This window comes from Boleophthalmus pectinirostris, unplaced genomic scaffold, assembly GCF_026225935.1.
Source record: "Boleophthalmus pectinirostris isolate CB_2022bp ecotype Guang Dong unplaced genomic scaffold, ASM2622593v1 HiC_scaffold_11, whole genome shotgun sequence".
In the NCBI taxonomy this organism is placed as follows: Eukaryota; Metazoa; Chordata; class Actinopteri; order Gobiiformes; family Gobiidae; genus Boleophthalmus; species Boleophthalmus pectinirostris.
Window position 1 is genome coordinate 4,321,690 of NW_026570994.1, and position 22,672 is coordinate 4,344,361.

The 22,672-nt window shown below is 36.3% G+C and overlaps 1 protein-coding gene across 1 annotated transcript in view; it reads right to left on the reverse strand.

Moving 5' to 3' along the window:
* Positions 1–22,165, reverse strand: part of LOC110170919 (sodium/potassium-transporting ATPase subunit alpha-1) — a 40,727-nt gene extending 18,562 nt beyond the window's left edge. The window contains exons 1-9 of the mRNA XM_020936604.2: positions 21,989–22,165; positions 21,544–21,657; positions 13,222–13,281; positions 10,116–10,217; positions 6,021–6,122; positions 5,384–5,497; positions 3,777–3,911; positions 2,293–2,410; positions 961–1,229 (exon numbers count right to left, since the gene is read on the reverse strand). Of these exons, the coding sequence (XP_020792263.2) occupies positions 961–1,229; positions 2,293–2,410; positions 3,777–3,911; positions 5,384–5,497; positions 6,021–6,122; positions 10,116–10,217; positions 13,222–13,281; positions 21,544–21,657; positions 21,989–22,000 (1,026 nt within the window). The 5' untranslated portion in view covers positions 22,001–22,165. The remainder of the gene's footprint in view (positions 1–960; positions 1,230–2,292; positions 2,411–3,776; positions 3,912–5,383; positions 5,498–6,020; positions 6,123–10,115; positions 10,218–13,221; positions 13,282–21,543; positions 21,658–21,988) is intronic.
* Positions 22,166–22,672: the final 507 nt, after the last annotated feature.

Sequence of the window (22,672 nt, forward strand, 5' to 3'; positions counted from 1 at the left end):
CAAAGTTGGAGGTACTAGTAGTCAATACTTGTACTATACTCTGTTACAAAATTATTAAAATAAGCATTCAAATGAGCCTCTTACTAAAAATCTGATCATTTGTTTGGAGATTACTTTGATCTGAAACACTGACAACCAAATTCACGCAAGTCCATACAACCTTTTGACTAACATTGGGCCCCTGTATATGATAAATTAATTTTTAAAAAAGGGTCTAAATGTGGGCCCCTAAAACCCTGGGACCAGTGTTGGGGAGTAACAAGTACCAGAGTACAAATTATGAGTACCTGTATTCGGTTAGTTACTGTTTCAGTGAGTGGTAATTGGATTACAGTTACTTTGCTGAAATAAATGGATTACATGGCAGTATTTTCCTGTTTCCCATTTTGGGCTATATCCCTTTTTTTTGTAAAGTGGTGTAATTCCACTCATTGCTGGAAACTAAACCAGGACTAAAACCAGGTCTAAACCAGGACTAAATCAGGATTGAACCACGACTGAACCGAGGACTAAAACCAGGACTAAAACCAGGACTAAAACCAGGTCTAAAACCAGGACTAAAACCAGGTCTAAAACCAGGTCTAAACTAGATCTAAACTAGATCTAAACCAGGACTAAAACAGGATTTAACAGGACGAAACCATGTTGCGCAGACCGTGTCTCCTCTTCATCTATCAATAATATAGACTGGGCTTTTTATTTTCTTTTAACAGACAAAACATGTTATCTTACGATATCCGAGTCTTTGCTTCTCTACAGCAAATCAAGTAATCCAAAGTATTCAGATTACATTACTCACTTTAAGTAATTTAATGGATTACGTTACAAACTACATTTTGGGGTATGTAATCTGTAATCTGTAGGGGAATACATTTTAAAAGTAACCTTCCAAACACTGCCTGGGGCCCAGTACAATAGACCCCTTTGCCCCTTCCTGTCTACGGCCCTGGTTAAACTTACAGTGACAGTAGCCAGCAGTCCTTCGGGCACGTTGGCGACAATGATACCGATGAGGAAGATGACGGCTTCCAACCAGCCGTACCCGAGGATGAGGGACAGGATGAAGAAGGACACTCCGAGGAAGACGGCCACTCCGGTGATGATGTGGATGAAATGCTCGATCTCGATGGCGATGGGGGTCTTTCCTCCCTCCAGGCTAGAGGCCAAGGTGGCGATACGACCCATGACGGTGCGGTCTCCAGTGTTGATGACCACTCCTCTGGCAGTACCTGGGAACACCGCACACAATGGTCATTTAAAAAGAGACACAGTTTGGGGAAAGTTGTATCTTTTTAAAGTTGCATTGCGTTTGCTTTTCCTCTAAAGTTAATACAATGGCGGAAGAAGCACTCAGTTTTCAGTTTTCAGCACAAGCAGGAAAGTTTTGTCTACCCCAAATGTAAGACTTTAAGACCTTTTTTACTACTTAAATGAAAATTAAGACCAACATCGCACCTATTATGTGGGCGAAAAACATCAGATCCAATTCTAATAATGACCAACCAACTACCGGCACTATAGAATCTAAGAGCCGCTGTGGATTAAATCTGCACTTCCCCATGATCCATCCAACATCTTCCTCCACTCCACTGATTGTTTACTCACTGCCGCCGGTGCCAGAAACCAAAGTATTGTTTGCGCATACTCCAAATTAGACGTTCACGTTACATGATTTCACATTGTTGCACTGCTCTGCTCCCGGTTGAGTATATAAAAAATAGGCTAATGAAATTTAAGACCTTTGTGGGAAAAAAATTAAACTTGGACAACATAAATTAAGACTTGAAGGCCTTAATTTAGGAACATGAAATTTAAGACCTTTTTAAGACCCCGCGGTTACCCTGAAAAGTAAAGTAGCAGTTTAAAAATGCACTTAAAAAGGGAAAAAATGAAAGCATCTCGCAAAGATTTTGAGATCTAATAAAGCTTAAAATGTAGTGATTTTGAGTACAGATTTGTGCTGAATTTGATCAACAGAAAGAACTGCATCAATATTTATTTTTTTCCTAGTAGTTTTTTATTGTACATTTCTGTTTGCTCACACTACAAATGTGTTAAAAAAAATCCCTCTGGGCCTTTTCAGCAGGTCTCAAACTATAATAAAAAAAATACTTTTACTTTTCAGTCCTGTTCCAAAATGTAGTGGAGTAAAAAGTAACGATATCTGGTCTCAAATGTAGTAGAGATACCAACATTTTTTACTGAAGTACAGAACTTTACTACTTTTATGTTGTTAGCTTCCACTTTCACAGTCCTTGATGTGTCAGAAATACCATGAATATATGTGCGTACCTTCAACACAGTTTGTAGAGAAGAAAGCGATGTTCCTTGTCTCCAGTGGGTTTTCGTTGGAGAAGTCTGGAGTACGGGTCTGTGGCTCTGATTCTCCGGTCAGGGAAGAGTTATCCACCTGTGCAAACATAACGTATTATAAGCATTTTGTTTTTATAACATAAGAACAGATGTCCACGTTTTATAGTGTACTTGTGTTTTGTATTAAACTGCAATTTGATGTCATCTTAACTCTATTCAGGCCCGTAAACGGAAATTTGGGGGCCTGGGGCTAGAAGCTTCACATGGGGCCCTGTCGAATATAAATTAAAAGGAAGTGGGTCCCATTCCCTTTGTCCCCCCCACTACATTGTACTCATTTTTGTGTAAGATATATTGATTTATAGTTGGTTCAGACTGACATATTAGAAGGGAGTTATTTTTATTTTGTTTTCAGGTTTGCTATTGTTTTTGTCCTGCACTCCAATTGGCTTCAGTTCAAATAAATTAATTATGTTTTCCTTATCTAATTGTTTTAAGTTGATCAAAAGTATATATTTGGAAGAATTTTAAGTAGATTCATTGAAATTCCAACTAAATATGTTAAATTATTTGAATGAATACAAAGACATTTAGTTGAAGTACATTTTTATGTAGTTGTGTCTTATCTGTTAGCAAGACTCAACTGTACTTACTTATGTGACTACAAACTTTTCATATTGCAGCATTTAAAATTGTATGTGTGTGTGTGTGTGTGTGTCTGTGCATATGTGTACAGTACAAAAATGTGTAAAATGGGGTTAAAATTATATTTTGTCTGCATAATATGTAATTTATTTTGCTATATGTAAATATTTGTTAAGTTCTGTGATCAATGTACAGAAGCAACCACATCATTTTTGAAACTATGTCAACAGGGTGGGTTAATACAAGTTTTTCTTCTTCCCACTCCTTTTCGAGAAACGTGCTTTTCTGTTGTTTACAATGTATATGTAGTATACCTGATTATTGTTTCTCTCTTGGCACAAACTCGAAATAAAAACCAATCAATCAATCAAACTTTGGAAAATATTTGTCTATAATAATCAAAAAGGTGAGAAAGTAAGCTTTTTTTTCCCCCCAAGTTTTTCATGTCACAAAGACACTTTTATAGATTTTTAATCATTCACACCATACCTGGTACTTAGTTACTTAGTACTTAGTGTTTTGTTATATTTACTCAAGTAACTTTTTTTAAGAAACTGTACTTTTTTTTTGAGTACTTTTCTAGCAGAATACTTCTACTTCAGATTTTATGCTTTATTTAATGTTTTGCCCTTCAAATTATTAGTCCTGCTTGAGTTCTATTATTTTGACAAAGTAGTGGTCCAAGAAATTACTCAGTCTGACCGAATGTTATTTTTACTTTTTACTTTAATGTTTTGGTAACTTTACCAGATTGTTAATAATTATCAGAGGTGGGTAAATATGAGTAATTTTTCCTTCTTTTATTTTTTTGTACAGACCTTGCAGCCGTGAGCAGAGATGATTCTGAGATCAGCCGGGATCCTGTCTCCTCCTTTCACCTCCACCAGGTCTCCCACCACCACCTCCTCAGCGTTGATGTTCTTCTTCTCTCCATCGCGGACCACCAGGGCTTGCTACGAGATCAAAAGGGAGGAACGCGTCAGGGGCTGTTAAGTGAAGAGCGCGCTTTATCCTGAGAGCAACAAATGTGACAGCGGTGCAATTTCAAATACGGATTACGCTCTTTTGCATAATCCCTAGTTTCATTAGGCGCACATGCAGGTGTAGAAAGCGGACTACTGCCCTGCTCAGACTATAACAGAATTTCTAAATTGCATGTTTTGGACGGCAGTTGAGGGGAGAAGCATTCAACTGCACTGGGCAATAAGCCGCAAGATAAATATTGGTCAGGTCAGAATAAGCAAAAACAAAATGACAGCCTTTGTACTGCAGATGAGCTTGTTTTTCTCTACTACTTTCAGTCTAAAGTGAAATGAAAAGCTACAGAATATTTTATTATGGAATGAAGTTAGTTAAGAAGTACTAAATTTTGTTACCCAAGTATAAGTACAGATACAAAGGTAAAAAGTTACAAAGTAAAAGTATCACAAGAAAAAAATCGACTAAAGAGAGCAATTAAAAGGATGAAATGTAGTTTTTGAAAATAATTTAGCAGATCTGAAGTGATTCAATTTATTTCTTAATTTTTCTAGTCGCATTTGTGTATTTGGTTTGCTCAGAGTTGGGATGTGAACTCAAATTATATGTGTTAAAAAAAAAAAAAAAAAAAAAGTCTCTGTAAATTCAACAATACTCAAACCATAAAGAAAAGTACTTTTTACTTTTCAGTCCAGATCTAAAATGTATCAAGTAGGAAGTACACATACACGTTCTCAGATGTAGTGAAGTATCCACTGTGAAATTTAGCTGAGTAAAAGCACAAATAGCTAAAGTGTGTACTTAACTATTGTACTTTCACTTTTGTACTTCGTTATCTTCCACCGCTGGTTATGACGTTAGTATGAGCAAAGTTGTTGCTGCTTATAGATTTGATTAAGATTAAGATTAAAGTTAAGATTAAGATTGCTGCACACTTTCTAGGGATGGGACGAGATACAATTTCCACAAGATGAGACGAGACATGAGACTGGGTCCACAAGAACAAGACGAGATTTTAAACATAATTCGTAATATATACGTTTCAAGATTCAATTTCCAGTTTTGGACTTACAATTTGATATTTTTGTTTCCATTCTAGTACTTGTTTTGCAATTGTAAAATATGTAAATCACCAATACAGTACTTAACACATTTTTGTCCAATGCAAATGTCAACACAAATCTCACAAGATCATTTTTTTTCATGTGCGTACAATCTTGTGGCAATTTTGTCTCATGAGATCTTGTACCAACCCTAGTACTTTCTGCAATTAATTATGAAGTCTCTGAGAATCAGGACAAATGAGAAACTCTGCTCTGGGATGCTAGAAATGCTAGGAACGTACACTGGTAAGTAAGTAAAGCCTCTGTAAAAAAAATGACTAAATAACAACGAGAGTATACTTTCTGCTTGTACAAGAGGAGGTCAGACTTGTAGCCCGCATTACCTGTGGCACCAGGTTCTTGAAGGAGTCCATGATCTTAGAGCTCTTGGCCTCTTGGTAGTAGGAAAAGCACCCAGTGATGATGACGACAGCGGAAAGCACAACACCCAAGTACAACTGGAGACAGACCGAAAATGCGTTATGTTCAAATAGATCTTTTAGATAGAGAGATTAACTTCTAACACACATTATTATCATTTTAGTTATAATTGGCAAAAAAAAAGAACATAATAGCATGCTTTAGAAGTTTCCCTTTTGTTTATGACGCTTTGAGAATCCCCTCCCTTTGCTCTCTGCACTAAGTCACTCCCCTTTCAGAGCGTGAACACAACACAATCAGCGTCAAGTTGCTCTGCCCAGTTTTGTACCATGTTTTGTATATTTTCACAGATTTGTTGTGTGTGAGCATGGGTGACGTAGACTTGTGGGCGGAGCTTTGAACAGAATCTCACAGTTAATTGTAAAGAGGGTTCAAATATGCCCTGGAAGAGATCGCTAGATTACTCAAACCCGCATGAATGACATCTAAACCCTTCTTCAGGAAAGTTTTTTTTAATGAGGGAACAGTGTTATAACATGGTAGAAAGCAAAAAAAAAAAAAAGAAAAAAGAAAGCATTTGTGTGTAGGAAATAGTCTTACGTTATCGTTGGCGGGCTCGTCTTCAGAAGCAGCTTGAATACCGTACGCGAGGAAGCACAGAATGGCACCGATCCACAGCAGCATGGAGAAACCACCAAAAAGCTAAAAACAGATACATATAGATCAGGAACTTTTTTGGTCAGGCCTCTTTCGACAAGTTATGACAAGATACGACAAAAAATGTAGTACTACAAGAAGACATAATGAATATTCCGTGAATTTGAGGTGTGACAGTTAAAAAAAATAAAAAAATCAAGCTTCGCAAAGATTTCTCAGTGTGCTTTACAGTCCATTATTCAATCACTGCCAACACGCGCTAACCTGAAGTGACTTCCACGAATCGCAGGGTTTGTCTTGCCCAAGGACACAACGGCTGCATTTAACAGGTCAGAGCTGGTTTCAAAGTATAAACCTTCCAGTTATAAACGGGGCCGCTCCAGTCTAATTAAATGTGTACTGTGTGACTTTCCTGGTGAGGCGTTCTGCTACCTTTTTGTCTCTCTAGTGATTTTATTGGATTGCTTGAAATGTTCCAAAGTGTGGCATTAAATTTAAATCTGATCTAAGCTGGGGGATACGGTTTAACGCTGGGCTGTGGAACATTTTATAGCCGTAAAGCCATCACGATGTTGTGTTCTCATCACAAACATACCTGGAGTTGTGTTTTGTCTACCACACTGAAAACACTCTGTTCCACCTTGTGACATCATCAAGTGCTAATAAAGGAAGAACTTCACTGTGTTTTTAAACTCCATATACCATCACTTATTATTTGGATAATTTCAGATATACTCTCATTAAATTAGGATTAAATTAGGGTCAATTAACATAATTCATACAGAACTCCTATGTGTAGATAATAACAGAAAATACAACAAATCAACATGACTACTCAATACATGACTTTACCGCTCGTTGTCCGTGAAAGATACGTATAAAAGCTTAATTCAATTACTATAAAAACCTGCCCCTTCAGTCTCCCAAGTACAAAGAGCAACAGTGTCCAGAAGTGTTCTACCCGCACATTTATTCAGATTTCATTGAGTCTCCAGTAGGCCTGTAACGATAATCAATAAATCAATTAATCGTACGATAACTTTTAACGAGCTTGATAACTTTTCCGGCCGCGATAAATTCTATTTGCTTGCTTGTTTGTTTTCCTCGCTCTCTCTCGCTCTCAAAGAGAATGTCAGAAGGCTTCTATCGCTACCCGAAATCCCACAAGAAACCAACACGACACAGACAGGACAGCGGCTCCCTTATAGTGAAATAACATCCTGTGTCGCGGGTTCATACGAACACTTCAAGATCAAAACTTCGAGGCTCACAGGAGCAGCCACAGAGAGACAAGACACAATATTCCAATGTAAGTCAGTGTCTAAAATCACTTTTAAAGGGCAATTTTGGTACAGAGACTTAGTAATCAATTTTATTTATTGCTTTGGTTGTGTTTGGTTCAACAATGGTTTATTCAAGTGCATTTTTGTGAACAAGTCCTCGCTGTGAGTCAGACACATTAGTGTGTTAACAAGTCTGTTTTATTTAGACCTATTATTTTTGGTTGTCTTACACTTCCTGTGATATTTTTGTTTTTGTTTTTAGAAAGTAATGTTTATTGATCATTGAAAGTGTATTTGCATTTTTATTCCATGGTCATTATATTAGTTGAAATTGGTCTCAAAATGTCAATATTATCGTTTATCGCAATAAATTCTTGGTCAATTAATCGTCCAGCAAAATCTGTTATTGTTCCAGGTCTACTCCCAAGTACAAAGAGCAACAGGTGCACTCAGTGTCCAGAAGTGTTCTACCCGCACATTTATTCAGATTTCATTGAGTCTCCAGGCAAGAAATTGTTTTCCTGTATTTTTGCCTTTATATTTGAATATTAATAGAGTATATTTGACTCACACGCTCAGATTTAAAGCACGTTAGCTAGTTAACTTAGAGCTAGCATCATTTCTGTTTTCTTTCCTCCAATTCATTTTTGGTGTAGTTGTTTGTTCAATAGTCTTCAAGAGACAATATTAAAATTAAATCAAGATTTTAATAAGTAGGCCAATATTTATTTGCTAGCAAAAACTAACCTGCTCCTGGAGTAAGGTGCAGCTAACTAGCTATTATGCTACAGCTAGTTATTTTTGTGGAGATGGCGGGGAATGAATTTCAGCCAAGGTTTCTTGTTATTGTTTGTACACCCAACCACACAAACTCTTCGGCATGTCTAACACGAACAACAACGTCACTAAGACAGAGCTTTTTGGCTCTGAGGGATCATTTTCCCTCTAAAACAGCTAAACAGCATGCTCTGTGTGACGTGGGACTGGTTGTGCGTATAGAATTGCCAAACTTTGAAGCTACAACTATTATTTTTGCCTCACTGAAACATTTGTGCTTCTCAGTGCACCTGAAGATACTGCAGACTTTCTCTGGTCATCTCAACTAAACAACAAGGTAAAATGAAAATATCTTTTGGAAAACTATAATTCTGTATGGTTATTCTGGTGTATTGTAGTAATTAGCAGTTCAATCTAGGAGACAACTAGTGGTTAACCTTCAAACTACCACTGAAATACATCATTTTGGGCTTTGGGGATGAAGACAGTCTTATTATCTGGGATTTCTCAAACATGAGTGAATGAAAACAACTTCAGGCACAGTCAAAAATTTGGACACACCGTCTAATTCAATGTTTCTTTGTCGTTTCTTTTACAATTAATACTTCCTATATATTATACGTAGAGCAGTCATCAAAGCAAAGCGTGGTTTTAAAAATGAAATCCTCTAAAAAAAACAAGTTGAGTCATTTTGAGCTTATTTTTGTTGACAGGCTTCCATATGTGTAAGTCATAGTTGCGATACTATCAGTGAGAATCTACAGGGTACCCCCAGGTTTGAGTACCCCAAATTTAAGACTAAGACCTTTTTAAAGACCACTTACATGAAAATTAAGACCAACATCGCACCCATTATGTGGGCGAAAAAAAACAGATCCAATTCTAATAATGACCAATCAAATACTATATCTAGAATCTAAGAGCCACTGTGGATTAAACCTGCACTTCCCCATGATCCATCCGAAGTCTTCCTCCACTCTACTGATTGTTTACTCATTGCCGCAGGCACCAGAAAACAAAGGATTGTTCACGCATACTCCAAATTAGAAGTTCATTCACGTTACTTGATTTCACATTGTTTTCTTTTTTTTTTCCCTCCACTTAAAAGGGCCTATCTCATGCAAAATATCTCTTTTCACATTGTATCTTCTGCACATACTCAAGCACAATTTGGGTTTTGGAACATCCATTACACAATACTTATGAAATCTTACAGATTTCTTGGAGGCAGTCACAGAACAGGAACTATGAAAGGTCAACTATTGCTCATCCCCCCCCCACCGTGTCAACATCAGCTGAACATTACTGATTGGTAAAGTATTAATAAACACTAGAAGATAAACTTATTATATCGTGTTCACTGCAGTGTAGAACTATTAGCTTATGTTGAGGTGGGGCGGAGGTGGTGGAGGCGGGGGACAGGGGCGGATGTGAAGCACTTTCTGCCGTGTCAGGTGTGTCATCGTTGTAGCAGCTTTAGTTCATTGTCACGTGGGAGGGTGGCAGAAATACACTGCAATTTGTTAAAAAAAAACACTGAATTAATCTAAAAAACACTTCGGTGACATATACAAGGCCCACACATCACTCTTAGAAGGTAGAAGCTCTGAAAAGTTGATTTTGCATGAGATGAGCCCTTTAACATTACACTGCAGCCCGGTTAAGTTTACAAAAAAAATTGGCTAATGAAATTTAAGACCTTTGTGAAAAAAATAAGACTTGGACAACATAATTTAAGATTTTTTAAAGGCCTTAATTTAGGAACATGAAATTTAAGACCTTTTAAAGACTTTTAAGACCCTGCGGCTACCCTGGTCTATAATGTAAATAACCATGGAAATAAATAAGAAAAAGTAAAGTAAATGGTGTGTTCAAACATTAGACTGGCAGTGTTTGTTTTTGAGGAGGTTACGGCGTGATAACACCGGCAACGTGCTCCTGTTAGTCACTTGTGCGTAATGCGGCCCCTTTAACTTACCTGTTTACAGAACTTGACCCACTCGGGGGTGGTGGGGGGAGGGGTCAGTGCGTTGGGCCCGTCCCTGGCGAGGATCTCCTTGGCCCTGGACCCGGACAGCCCCTGCGGAGAGCCAAAACAAACAGCGCAGTGAGAGCCACGCCTTCTCTTGTAATGCTGCTAAGCCTATGAAAGGAAAGCTATGCTAACACACGCCGCAGCAGCACATGTCCAGGGGCCAGTGTAAACTAAAGGGAACCCCATAAAGAAACAAGTAGAGCCGGTCTCTGCTCTTTACTCATCCGTACTAAAAAGGTGCATTGTGTAACGTCTCTGGTGTCCGTCAAATGATTTTCTTCATGGAGATGTTATCGCTTTGTCTGGAGTGTTTCACAGTTTTAAATCAGAATAATAATAATTTAATTCTGAATAAAAATCAGTTCTGTTTAAAAAGACCATGTAAACACTCCTAATGAAACTGATTATTCGGAATTAAACTTAATTTCGAATAACTGAACTTAATTCCGAATAATAAGTAAGTGGGTGGTTTAATCCAATTTTAAAGCTGAATTAATTTATTCCAGGATCATGTAAACGTTTATTCTTTTTAAAAATAATTCCGGTCGTTCAGTGCATGCTCGTTCGGTCTCCCTTCTGGCGCGATCCGAACAATTCGGCTCCACCAGTCCTCGCTTCGAACTTTCATCCACTGTCGAATCAGAACCCTTCCTGACCCCCAGATGTTGAGAGGAATTAAATAAAGGCGATTTAAACCTCAATTCGGAATTATTACTTCCATGTAAATTTGAAGAATATTTTAATTCAGAGCAATTAAAATCATCATGTAAACGTGGCCAACATGGTATTAAACCTCTCTATCTGCATGGAGACCAAACCAGACCAAGTTACAGGTCAGATTTATGGAGAGGCTACCCTGCTCACAGTCAGAATGTTTGTTTTTCTACATTTTTCAGCTATAAAACCACCTGTAATTGAATAAACATAAAGGTACAGCTGTTTAACGTCATACTGTGGAGCATTCTAGACAGTGCAATGCCACAGAAACAAGAAGGTGATGCAACCCCAACCAAAAAGTTGTGCACCTTTAAGTGTTGGTTTGGTCTATCAAATCAAAACGCGCATGTATTCAGTAAGAAATGTTATGCTTTTGTTTTTAGCGATTTTGGATAAAAAGTTTGTAGTAGTTCACAAAATTTAAGATCTTTAAAAGAGTCCATAATCACACAGTTTTCTGATCTATGTTAGAATGCTGTTTCCTCATTACAAACAGATCTGGAGTTGTGTTTTGCTCTCAAACTGAAAACACTCTGCTCCACCTTGTGATGTTATGTGGTGATAAATGAAGTGCTCCACTGTGTTTTTATACTCCATACATCTTAACTGGAATCATTTGGATAATTTCATCTATGGAATTGCCAATCTCTACTGAACTAAAAGTAAAAGGTAGCTGTTAACTTGAAATCTACCACTTCATGACATGACAAGGTGAGTTTTGGAGATATAGACAGGCTAATAATAAAGAGTTACTCAAACATGTGAATGAAACAAAACAACTCCAGGTATGTTTGTGATGAGGAAACAACATTACAACATAACCTGAAGCTCACAAGACTCTACTTTGCGCAATATAGGATCTTTACATTTTCAGTCATGTTTGTGAAAGATAAAGATTAAAATTAAAAATGACAATATAGTCCACTCTTTCTTCTTACAGACATGAGAAAGGACTTTCATCTTGCGTCCTCAACCTCAAAGCACATCTCGTACTGTTCCAAGGTCAAGACTGTACTTCCTTTCTCTTTTTTTTCCCCAGGAATGTACCGTATAGCAGCAAGAGTGAAAAGAGCACCTTCTCTCCTTGTTTGTGCGTCAATACGAGCAGTGTTGGGTCATGAATGGGCCCATTGTTTTGGTGTAAACTAGAAGGATCAGATCACGGGAGGATAAGTGGAGAGACTGAGTGAGATGGGGGGAGTACTGGAAACTACGGGGAGTAATTATGGCCAAACATTTTCAAGACACTGCCCATAAAGATTTTGAGGTCTTGATTTGGTTGAAAATTCTATAACTGTGCGCTAGATCAATTTGTAAACAAAACTATTCCCATTTTCAGCTGAACTTTCTTGAATACAAATTGCTCTGGAACTCTACAAACCAATGTGCAACTTTTTTTTTTTTTGGAGGGTCTGTCAAGTGTTTTTCTTCATGGAGATGTTATTGCTTTGTCTAGAATGTTTCGCAGTATGGCATTACGTCTTTTTAGCTTCATGGAGACTAAACCAGACCAAGTTACAGGTCAGATCTGTGGAGAGGCGACTCTGCTCACAGTCAGAATGTTGTTTTTCTAGGTATTTTTGAGCTATAAACGCACCTGTAATTGAATAAATATAAAGTAGAGCTGTGGAACATTCCAGGCAGAGCAATGACGTATCCATAGAAACAAGCAGGACTTCCAACCAAAAAGTTACACAGTGCACCTTTAAATATGTAGGAAATTACTGAATCAGAGCAGTTATATAAAACTTGCTTTTTTTATCAACAACCCCGAAATCCAGAAGTGGGGAATACTAAAGAAATTGTACTTTTCAGAGTACTTTTCTAGCAGCATACTTTTACAGCTACTTGAGAAATATTTTCATTGAAAGTAACAGTACTCTTACTTGAGTAAAAGTTATATTAGTAATATGATTTGAACATTTGTATTTCCTGCACAACTCCATCTTCTCAGTCTCATTTTTGTGTCTAAACTTTGAAACTCCCAGATTTTGTGTATTAATTAATGTTTTGTCCTTTACTTACTTTAACTTAACTTGAAATTATAAATCAGAAGTTACGCCCTGACTTGACTCGTAGTTTTCCTGAATACTTTTCTTACTCATCATTCAGTCATTTCTTGGACCACTACTTAACTTTTACAATTTTCAGCTACTCTACCAAAGACTTTCACATTGTTATTTTGACATGGCAACTTTTGTGGTTAGGAACACAGTGTAAAATTTGACAAAACTTTCCGTAATTTGGATAATACTTTGTTTAGAAGTGCCGTACTGTAATCCAGTTTGACAAGTGTTTATACAGCTTAAGTAAACTTCGCTTGCATACTTACCCTGGTTAGATCAGTTCCATACTTTCTGTGTAACTCATCAAGGGTCAACTTGTGATCATCCTGAAAGAAAACGAAAGACAAATGCATTATGAGTCAGTGATTCCGAGCTATGCGTTATTTTTAACCAGTGACAGGGACTGCTGAATGTCAAATAAGAGCACACGACAGCCAGGCGTATGCTGTAAAAATACATGTCAAAAAGCAGCAGCAAATCACTTGAATCTAAATGTTTATCTTGAGTAGTTATGACTTCAGTGGATTTATTTTCTAGTAAACCCAAATAGTTTAGTCTAAATATAATTCTAGTATACGACGAGTATATCTGGTGAATTTTGACAGTAAAACTATGACTATGATGGCTCCCAATAGTCAAAATTAGACTTCATTCATATGAGAGTGTGAGGTGCTGATAAGAAAACGCATCAGCCAACTCCTTTTGGCTTATGTATGCTTCCATGTACACATGTAATGTAAACTAAATGTAAAGAAAGCCCAAATAAATAAATGTATTACATAAACTTATAAAAAGAGTCTCCACAGGGAGCAATAAAAGAATTGAATGAAATAAAATTATTCACGCCATTATAATCTACGGGAAACACTGTACCGCCATAATATATTATACGACAATTTCATTTTAATTCAAGAGTAAGTAACAAAATCATCCTATTTCTATTTCTATTATTTTATATGGAACATTCTAAGGGCTTTTTCAATTTTAAAAGTAAGGTAAGCTATTTAAAGTACACTGAAAAAATAAATAAATGAATAATATATATATTATTTATTTATTTATTTATTTCTATATCTCTAGGCAAGTTAAAATTACTTAAATTAAGAATATTTTACTTTATTTGAGTAGATTCAACTTGTAAACTTGCAAACTAGTAACTTGTAAAATTATCTACCAATGGAATAAGTGTGTTTTACTTTTAATTTACGCAACATTACATTTTGTTTGTCTTATTTTAAGTGCAAAGAAAGATGTATTTTCATATTTTAAGTACAAAAAGTCCACTGGTAGATAATTTTACTCATCAAGTGAAATTTACTCAAATCATGATGAAACTTTCTTAGTCCAAGTCATCTTTACAAAAAACAAACTGTAGTTTTCAAGTTGAGTATGTTAGCTATTAAAAATCTATCTAAATAAAAGCTAAGATATTAATAAACATGATTTAAAAAAAAAAAAAAATCTGCAAATTTAAACACAACAAGTCCAAGCTACTGAAAAAAAAAAAAAATAAAATAAATAAATCAAGTGCCTTTCAAGTAACTTCTTTTATGAATCTTATTTTTGCAGAGTAAGGTTGGATTTTCGTTGAAAGTTTTACAATGAAGTAAATGAACTTTGGTCAAAACAATTGCTTTTTACAATTTTAAAGATATTTGGTTTTAAAATTTTAATTGCCAAGTTTGTATTATAAGAAAATGTTGACTTTTTAAAACAATCTTGAGTTCAATAAGAGCAAAAAATTATTCAAAACTAGTCAAAATGCTGAGGTAAAAGTTTGAAGTTGTGTGTAGTTTTTGTAGTGTATTACCAGTTGACTGATTGCAGATAGGCGGCTAACCATACCAAGGCACAAGTGGCATTAGTGCAATAGCCAACCTAGCATAGCGTGGGTGTTTACATTGAGCAAACAGTCCCTGCCCATCCATCTCCATTTACAACAGCTACGCCAATGTTTTGACGATGTGTGTCCCTCGTGGAGTGGCCCTTTTCTAGCGGCTGAACCAATTAGCCATTAGCCCGCTAACGTAGCGTGCCAAATCTGGTGCGGGGGCCGTATAAAAACGCCCTATACTGGTCAAGTGGTCCAGAACCGATTGATTTAATTTCAGTGGCGTTTGCGATAATAAATAGATTAGAAATATGCAAAGGGCCCCATCTGCACAGAAGGGGCCCCTCAAGGCTTAAAGTGTAACCTTAGAAATGATTAGGAATTTTCCAGTTAGGCTAATTTTAGTTGAGGTTGAAGGGCCCATATTTATGTTATTTTCTCATCTGTGTTATGTCGTTTCCTCATCACAAACATACCTGGAGTTGTTTGTGATGACCCTGTGTCCTTCTGAAAACACACTGTTCCACCTTGTGATGTCATTGGTAATACAGGAAGTGCTCCACTGTGTTTTTAAATCCATACACTCTCACTAGAATCATTTGGATAATTTCAGTCTTTAAATTTCCAATCTCTACTGAACTAAAAGTAAAAAAGGTAACTTGAAAACTACCACTTCATGACATCACAAGGTCGAACAGAGCATTTGCAGCTTTGGACACACACATTTTTGATGCAGTAACAATATTTTAGCATAGTAATATACAATCTTTAATATAAACTTGACATAAAATTATACTTTTAACCTAAATCTTGAGTAGTTTGACCAGTTGAGATGTAATTCTAAAACAAAATATTTAAAAGTATTTTCAAATTATTGCCCAGATTGTACAAATAGGGATGTAACAATAACCGAAATATCGTGATATCGTATCGTCAAAAGTCTCACAATAATATCACGGGGTGTTACAATATATCGTGTTACAAAATCTTTTGCTTAAATGCTTTGATTTATAGTACATATAGCTAATAAACATCGGGACTACTACGGATGTAACATTAACCGAAATATCGTGATATCGTATTCGTCAAAGTTCTCGTAATAATATCGTGGACCATCACAATATATCGAATTACAAGTCTCTTTGCCTAAATGAAGAGTTAAGGTGCAGCAATAGATGAAAAAAGACAGAGGAACTACATAGACCATGATCCTTTGCTCCATTTCAGTGCAGACTACAAGAAGAAATAACAGTTCTAACACTTTTAAGTCTTAGTTCTTTGGATTAAGTCTTGTCAAGGCATTTTAAGAAGGAAAAAGTAGCATATTCACAAAATATCGCAATAAATATTGTACCGTGAGATGTATATCGTGAAAATATCGTACCGAGAGATTTGGATATTGTTACATCCATAATCGTGAGAATCCCCCACCATATTGCAAGCTTCTCCATGATATCGCATTGAATATTGTACAGTGAGGTTCATACCGTGATGATATTGTATCGTGAGACTTGGATATCGTTACACCCCAATGTACAAACGACTTAAACTTAACTAAACTACTGAATTGAATTTAGCAAGTTTTTATTTTTGCAAATTCCAAAGACTTTTTACTCCTGAGGTTGAGTTGATTGTATTACTGGATGTTGTCACTTTTTTTTTTAGGATTTTCACTATTGAAACCAAATCTCGCCAAGGGCCCCCACAAACAGAAATGTCCCTGGATTGAATGTAGGATGCAGAAATGTGAAGTGCTCAAATGAACATTGGACGGGCCTACACAGTGTTTTGAATACGCCTACAGAGCCTGGGTGAATAGGCAAAGGAGTTATGCCAGTGTAACGTGATGAGCTACAATGCTACACAACCTACGTGTTCAATGTAGGAAGAACAAAAAAAAAAATGAAAATAAGGTCATATGATTAACTGCAATCTAAAATCTAAAAACAATTTCATGATTCACGATTCGCAAACTCTACGAAAGCTGCTAAGCCTGTAGTTAAGACCTCTGCAAACATGTTCTGAAATGTTCTTCTGTTTCAGATGCCCTCCCTGTGTCTCCACGGGGTCTTATTTTGTATAAAACCTTCTAATCCTGTAGTTTAGAAATCCACAAACATGTTCTGAAATGTTCTTCTGTGTCAAATGCTCTCTCTGTGTCTCCATCGGGTCTTATTTTGTGTAAAAGCTGTACACACTGTAGTTTAGAAATCCACAAAAATGTTCTGAAATGCGTATGATTCTTGGATTACTTTAGAAATTCAGATTTGGGTCTTTTTTTTTTCTTTTCCTCCCGTGTTAAAGCTCCGGGACACATTTAACTGTGAAATGACAATTTAAAACTAATTCCAAATCTAATCGCAAAAAAAAACAAATACTCCAAACATAAAACTGCAAAAAGTAAGATCTAAAAAGAATTAATATTTACTAGAAATAAGTCTGGTTTCAAACTCAAACTCAAATTCACAAAGGGCCAAAATTAAAAACTAGGACTAAGTCGCGGACCAAACTAAATATTTAAAAACATCTGCATGTTTTCTCATCTTTCGAGATCTGTAATGTTAAATCTTTTATTAAAATAAATGTTTAATAATAGTTTTGCTTAAACACTGAATCCAGAACAAGCAGAATATAAAATAATAAAAAAATTTTAAAGAAATGTCTCTATAGTCTATCTGTAGCTGGCAAACCAGCTCTAATACACATTTGATATGATCTCGCGGGCCAAATATAATTATATCGCGGGCCAAATTTGGTCCCCGGGCTTGAGTTTGACGACATGCCAGTCAAACGTGGCATGTGCTTCCACTTGTTTCATTCCCGTCACTCTTGAGCAGACAGCAGTTGGTTGGGATGCCTGCAGAGAGCGCCTGGTACAGGGGTCACGTTTGGCTCTATATTCGGTTGCTCATCTTGTCGCGTTAGACTGAATCACCAGCTGCTTGGGGTTGCCATGGGAACATTGTGGATTGTCTTAAAATGGACTTTGAGGCCAGGAGCTATTGTATAACGGCGCAATAATCATTAACGTGGCCGTTTCATAGCGTCCGCTCGAACTTCTGCCACTGCCTCTGTGAATTGATTTTCAATATTTTATGAAACTCTTTGGAACAATGTGCAACGCATAGAGAATCCTGTCAATAGAGTGTGAAATTAAAGTATAAATCATGTTGTACACTGCAAAACGTAATATCTACACAAACAATATTTCAAATTTAACATATCAGCTGTGGATTTGAGTATATGACTAAATACTAAACTAAAATATTAAGTTGACTTTAAGCAGACTGACCGTTTTTTCTAAAGATTTTGTGTTATTATAATGAACTTTGGTCAAAATATTTGCTTTGGATCAACTTAAGATACATACATTGTTAAAAGATTACAACATTTAAGTTATATTTAAGTTATATTTTGGAGTAATGGAATCTTGCAACATAAAAATTCCATCTACAAAAAGGTAAAATAATAATAAACTTGATTGAATGTGCAGCTTTTTTAAGCAACAAATCCAAGCTACTTAAAAAATTCAAGTAAATTTCAAGTAACTTATTTTATAGATCTTATTCTTTTGCAGTGTAAAGTTGGATTTTCTGTTCTTTCTATAGAAATATGGCACCTGTCTACACCTGTCTACACCTGTCTCGTATAACCTCTGTCCCACACAAGGTCACTGAAAACCGGTAACTCGAAGTCATTGGAGTGACCTTGAAAGTCAGAGATAATACTTTGAAACTCGCTTGTGAAGTTACCGTACACTAATCATTAATACGTCCGCAGGCGGAAGACGGGACTTTGACTCGGTGTTACAATATACGCTGGGTAATATTCACTCACATGTGCCCTTTATTACCTATTAACCCCCAACTACTATGACCTCTGCCTTGACATTGAAGTAAAGTTACTACTATACTGCAAAGAAGTGACATTGACTTTGTGAGTGCAAGTCATGTTAAACCAATCTGAATTTAAGTAGTTCTGACTCATTTAGACTGATTTACTTGATGAACTTCGATTATCTGAGTTGATTCAACCCGTTTCTTACTTAAAAACGCAATAAAACAGAAATGTCAAGTTAAATACTTAAGGACATGCACTTAATCTTATCTATTAAAATCAAGATACTGAATTTACAGTTTTATCGAAGGCAAGATACTCATTTTTTGCAGTGTACATGCAAGAAATTAGCTTTATTTTTGGATTACAAGTAATTAAGTGAGTGTAATTTTCAAAATCGAACACGAGTGATTGTTTTACTGCAGTACTGAGGTAATTAGTTTTACTGCATGTTGATTACAGTCTTGTGAGGAGCCCTATCTGCTACTCCTATGACCTCGAGATGGCTACTTCACTGACCTCTAAAAGAACGGGATTTCATTGTCTTTTTAAAACACAGCAAAAGGATACACATAAAACTAATCTGAATTACATTTTAGTTGTTCTACTTACTGACTATACTGTAAAAAGATCTGAAAGTTCAAATTGAAAAAGTAAAAATCTTGAGTAGCGTTGACAACTTTAGATTTACTTTTTGGAACTTATTCTACAATATTTTACTGCTTTCAATATATTTTCAATTAAATTTCAGTTAAATTGTAAAGTATTTTTTTAAACCAAACACAACAAATTTAGCTTGAAATCATAAAAAATACTAAAACAAGTCAGAGTGATGAATCTAAACAAATCTAAACAAGCCAAAATGATTAAAAATATGTGTATATATTTTTACTGTAATATCCATTCAAAGAAAAAAGTACATTCTTAACGCTGCTCAGAACTTATTAAATCCTTAGGCATTCGACCTTGGGAGGTGACCTCAATCAGAGCTACAAATGCCGGTACAGAAACCGCTGACAACAGTGGAAAAAAACTACACTGTTTCTTTTCAATGTTCATAACCAACTTTGACAGACTGCGCGGCGAACTTCCTCCTCACAAAGAAAAGAACCTTCGCAAATATTTCAACAGGACTTTTGAGTAAACCCACGTACTCTCAGTTAGGCGATATATTGCTCAACTAAACCAGAAAAAACTCAAATGTGTAGGTATAGCTGTAGACGGTAATAACACGTGACTTTATTGTAGTGACAGCAACAACTAAGACTTAAATCTGAACTTCTAAACTGATCCAAGAACACTTTCAGAAGATGTTTGTAGAGGTCCAAACTATAGCATGTTTAAGACAGAATCAGACTCCATAAACACACACATTTGTTGAGTAAAAAGACTCGTATTGCCAAATGAGGCTTCGAGCTTTGCCAGTTCAGACTCTGATTATAGTTAAACCTGCAACCAAAACACGTGACTATCCGTCGGGGTCAAATTAGCGGTTTTCTTGTCTGACCATATCGTCACTAATGCTAACTTAGCGTGGCCCGTGCTCCACTGTCATTAAGTATGAAGAAACGCATCTCGCCCAGCGGAATGATTTACAAGAAAATGTGTGAGCGTTTAACCGGCATCCTGTGAGACTGACAACCCCCACCGGCGAAAGCAACTGTTGAACACATGATCCAGATTAACTCAACTCAGACTTAGGGTTAAATCTCTTTTTAACCACTTTTTAACCAGGTTTTTTGAGTAGGACAAATTGTAATCTTAAAATACTCTCTAAGTTTTGAACAATGACAAGTTGCAGTAGTAGTAGTAGTAGTAGTAGTAGTAGTAGTAGAAGTAGTATGAGGAGCCAATGTCCTTGTAAACTGTCCTCTTAAATGAATCTTCAAAAAGTTATTTAACTTTCAAAACACAAGACGCTGCTCTAGTGGTGGTAGTAAAAGTAGTGGTAGTAGTGGTACTAGTAGTAGTAGTAGTAGTAGTATCAGGAGGAGGGAATGTCTTCGCAAGTTGTCCTCTTAAAAGAATCTCCAAAAAGTTATTAACTTTTAAAACACAAGGCGTTGTTCTAGTGGTGGTAGTAAAAGTAGTTGTTGTAGTAAAAGTAGTTGCAGTAGTGGTGGTAGTAGTAGTAGTAGTAGTAGTAGTAGTCTGAGGAGGAGGGAATGTCCTTGTAAACTGTCCTCTTTAAAGAATCTCCAAAAAGTAATTTAACTTTTAAAACACAAGTTGTTGTAGTAGTAAAAGTGGTTGGAGTAGTAACAGTAGTTGGAGTAGAAGTAGTAGTAATAGTAAGTAGTAGCTGTAGTAGTAGTATGAGGAGGAGGGAATGTCCTTGTAAACTGTCCTCTTTAAAGAATCTCCAAAAGTTCTTAAACTTTTGAAAGATGTGAGGTTTTGTAGTTGCAGTAGTAGTAGAAGTTGTAGTAATAGCAGTAGTAGTATGAGGAAGAGGGAATGTTCTTGCAAACTGTACTCCTAAAAGAATCTCCAAAAAGTTCTTTAACTTTCAAAACACAAGACAAAGTTGTGGTAGTAGTAGATGTAGTGCTAGTAAAAGTAGTAATAGTGGCAGTGGTGTCTTTGCAAACGGTCCTTTTAAAAGAATCTCCAGAAGTTCTTTCAATTTTGACAGATGAAGTTGTAGTTGTTGCAGTAGTAGTAGAAGTAGAAGTAATAGTAGCAGCAGTATGAGAGGAAGGAGGGGAGAATGTCCTTGCTAGCTAGCACCCCAGTGGGGGTAGTAGCAGCCCTGTGTTTTTGTAGTAAACCTCTGCTGAAAGTGAATGGATCACACTGGAGTCACAGGCAGCAAAAGAAACGCGTGGAAATGACAGGCTATAACGTAAGCATTAAGCTAGTCCCCTGCCTGATCTGCTCCACTAGCTTAAATCCAGTTGTTTTTGTGAAATGTACTCACCAGATCCACTTCTTTCTTGAGGTCATCCATGTCCTTCTTCTCCTTAGCCTTCTTGGCCTTTTTGCTCTTATCATTGTCGGACGTGGCCGCCAGTTTGTACTCATCTTTCCCTCTCTGTGAACAGGAAAAGTTGTCAAAATTAGCCGCACGCTACGTCTCCAGCACATGTGGACATAGAAAAAAGCGCGCATACACTTCCTCCTTTGAGCTAGAAGAAAAAGTGAAAACTACACAAATCGTTTTTAGACTTTGATCTACATTTTTAGTAGTTATAAAAGTAGATCTGAACAATACAAGTTAACAGTGTCAGTTTAGAACAACTTTCGAAAGTAGCAGTTAAAGTTTTTGAGGTAAATCTAAGCTGTCAAAAGTAATCTTAGTTTAAAAACAAAGAAACTATCAAACTAGGCCGAAATATTTCACACACTAGCGTCATTGTACTTACTCCCAGCCCCATGTTTGCAATGAAGGTCTCCAAACAGTCTATCCAATTGTGTTTAAATTGCAACTTTTTCCTACTCCTCCTCCTTTCTCTCTCTCTCTCACTCACTCACTCTATCTCTCACTCTCTCACTCTGTTTCTCTCTTTCCTGCCCTCCCCTCTCCGGAGAATGGTACTTTGCCTTGTATTTCCATACCTTTATACTTACCCAAAGTCCTACCCCCTCCTGCCCAGTACCTGCCCCCAAAACAAGGGAGGAGCTCCGGGTTGATGCAGAGGGGGAGGGGAGCCTGGATGGTTGGAAGTTGGTTGTTTTTTTTTTTTATTACAGATTTTCACATACAAATCAAAACAGCACCTTATGCAAAAGTACAGAATGTTATTTTATTATTATTATCATTATTATTATTATTTTAATTGCAGGTTTTCAGATACAAGCCAAAACAACACTTATGAAAAAGTACAGAATGTTATTTTATTATTATTTTAATTACTTTAATTGCAGGTTTTCAGATACAAGTAAAAACGGCACCTTATAAAAGTACACAGTATGGTTTGATTTTATTTTATTTTTTTCTGATTTTCAAATACAAACCAAAATGGCACCTTATAATAAAGTATGGTTGGAATTTATAATTTTTTATTTTTTTTTTTCAGATTTTCAGATACATTATTAAATATTATTAT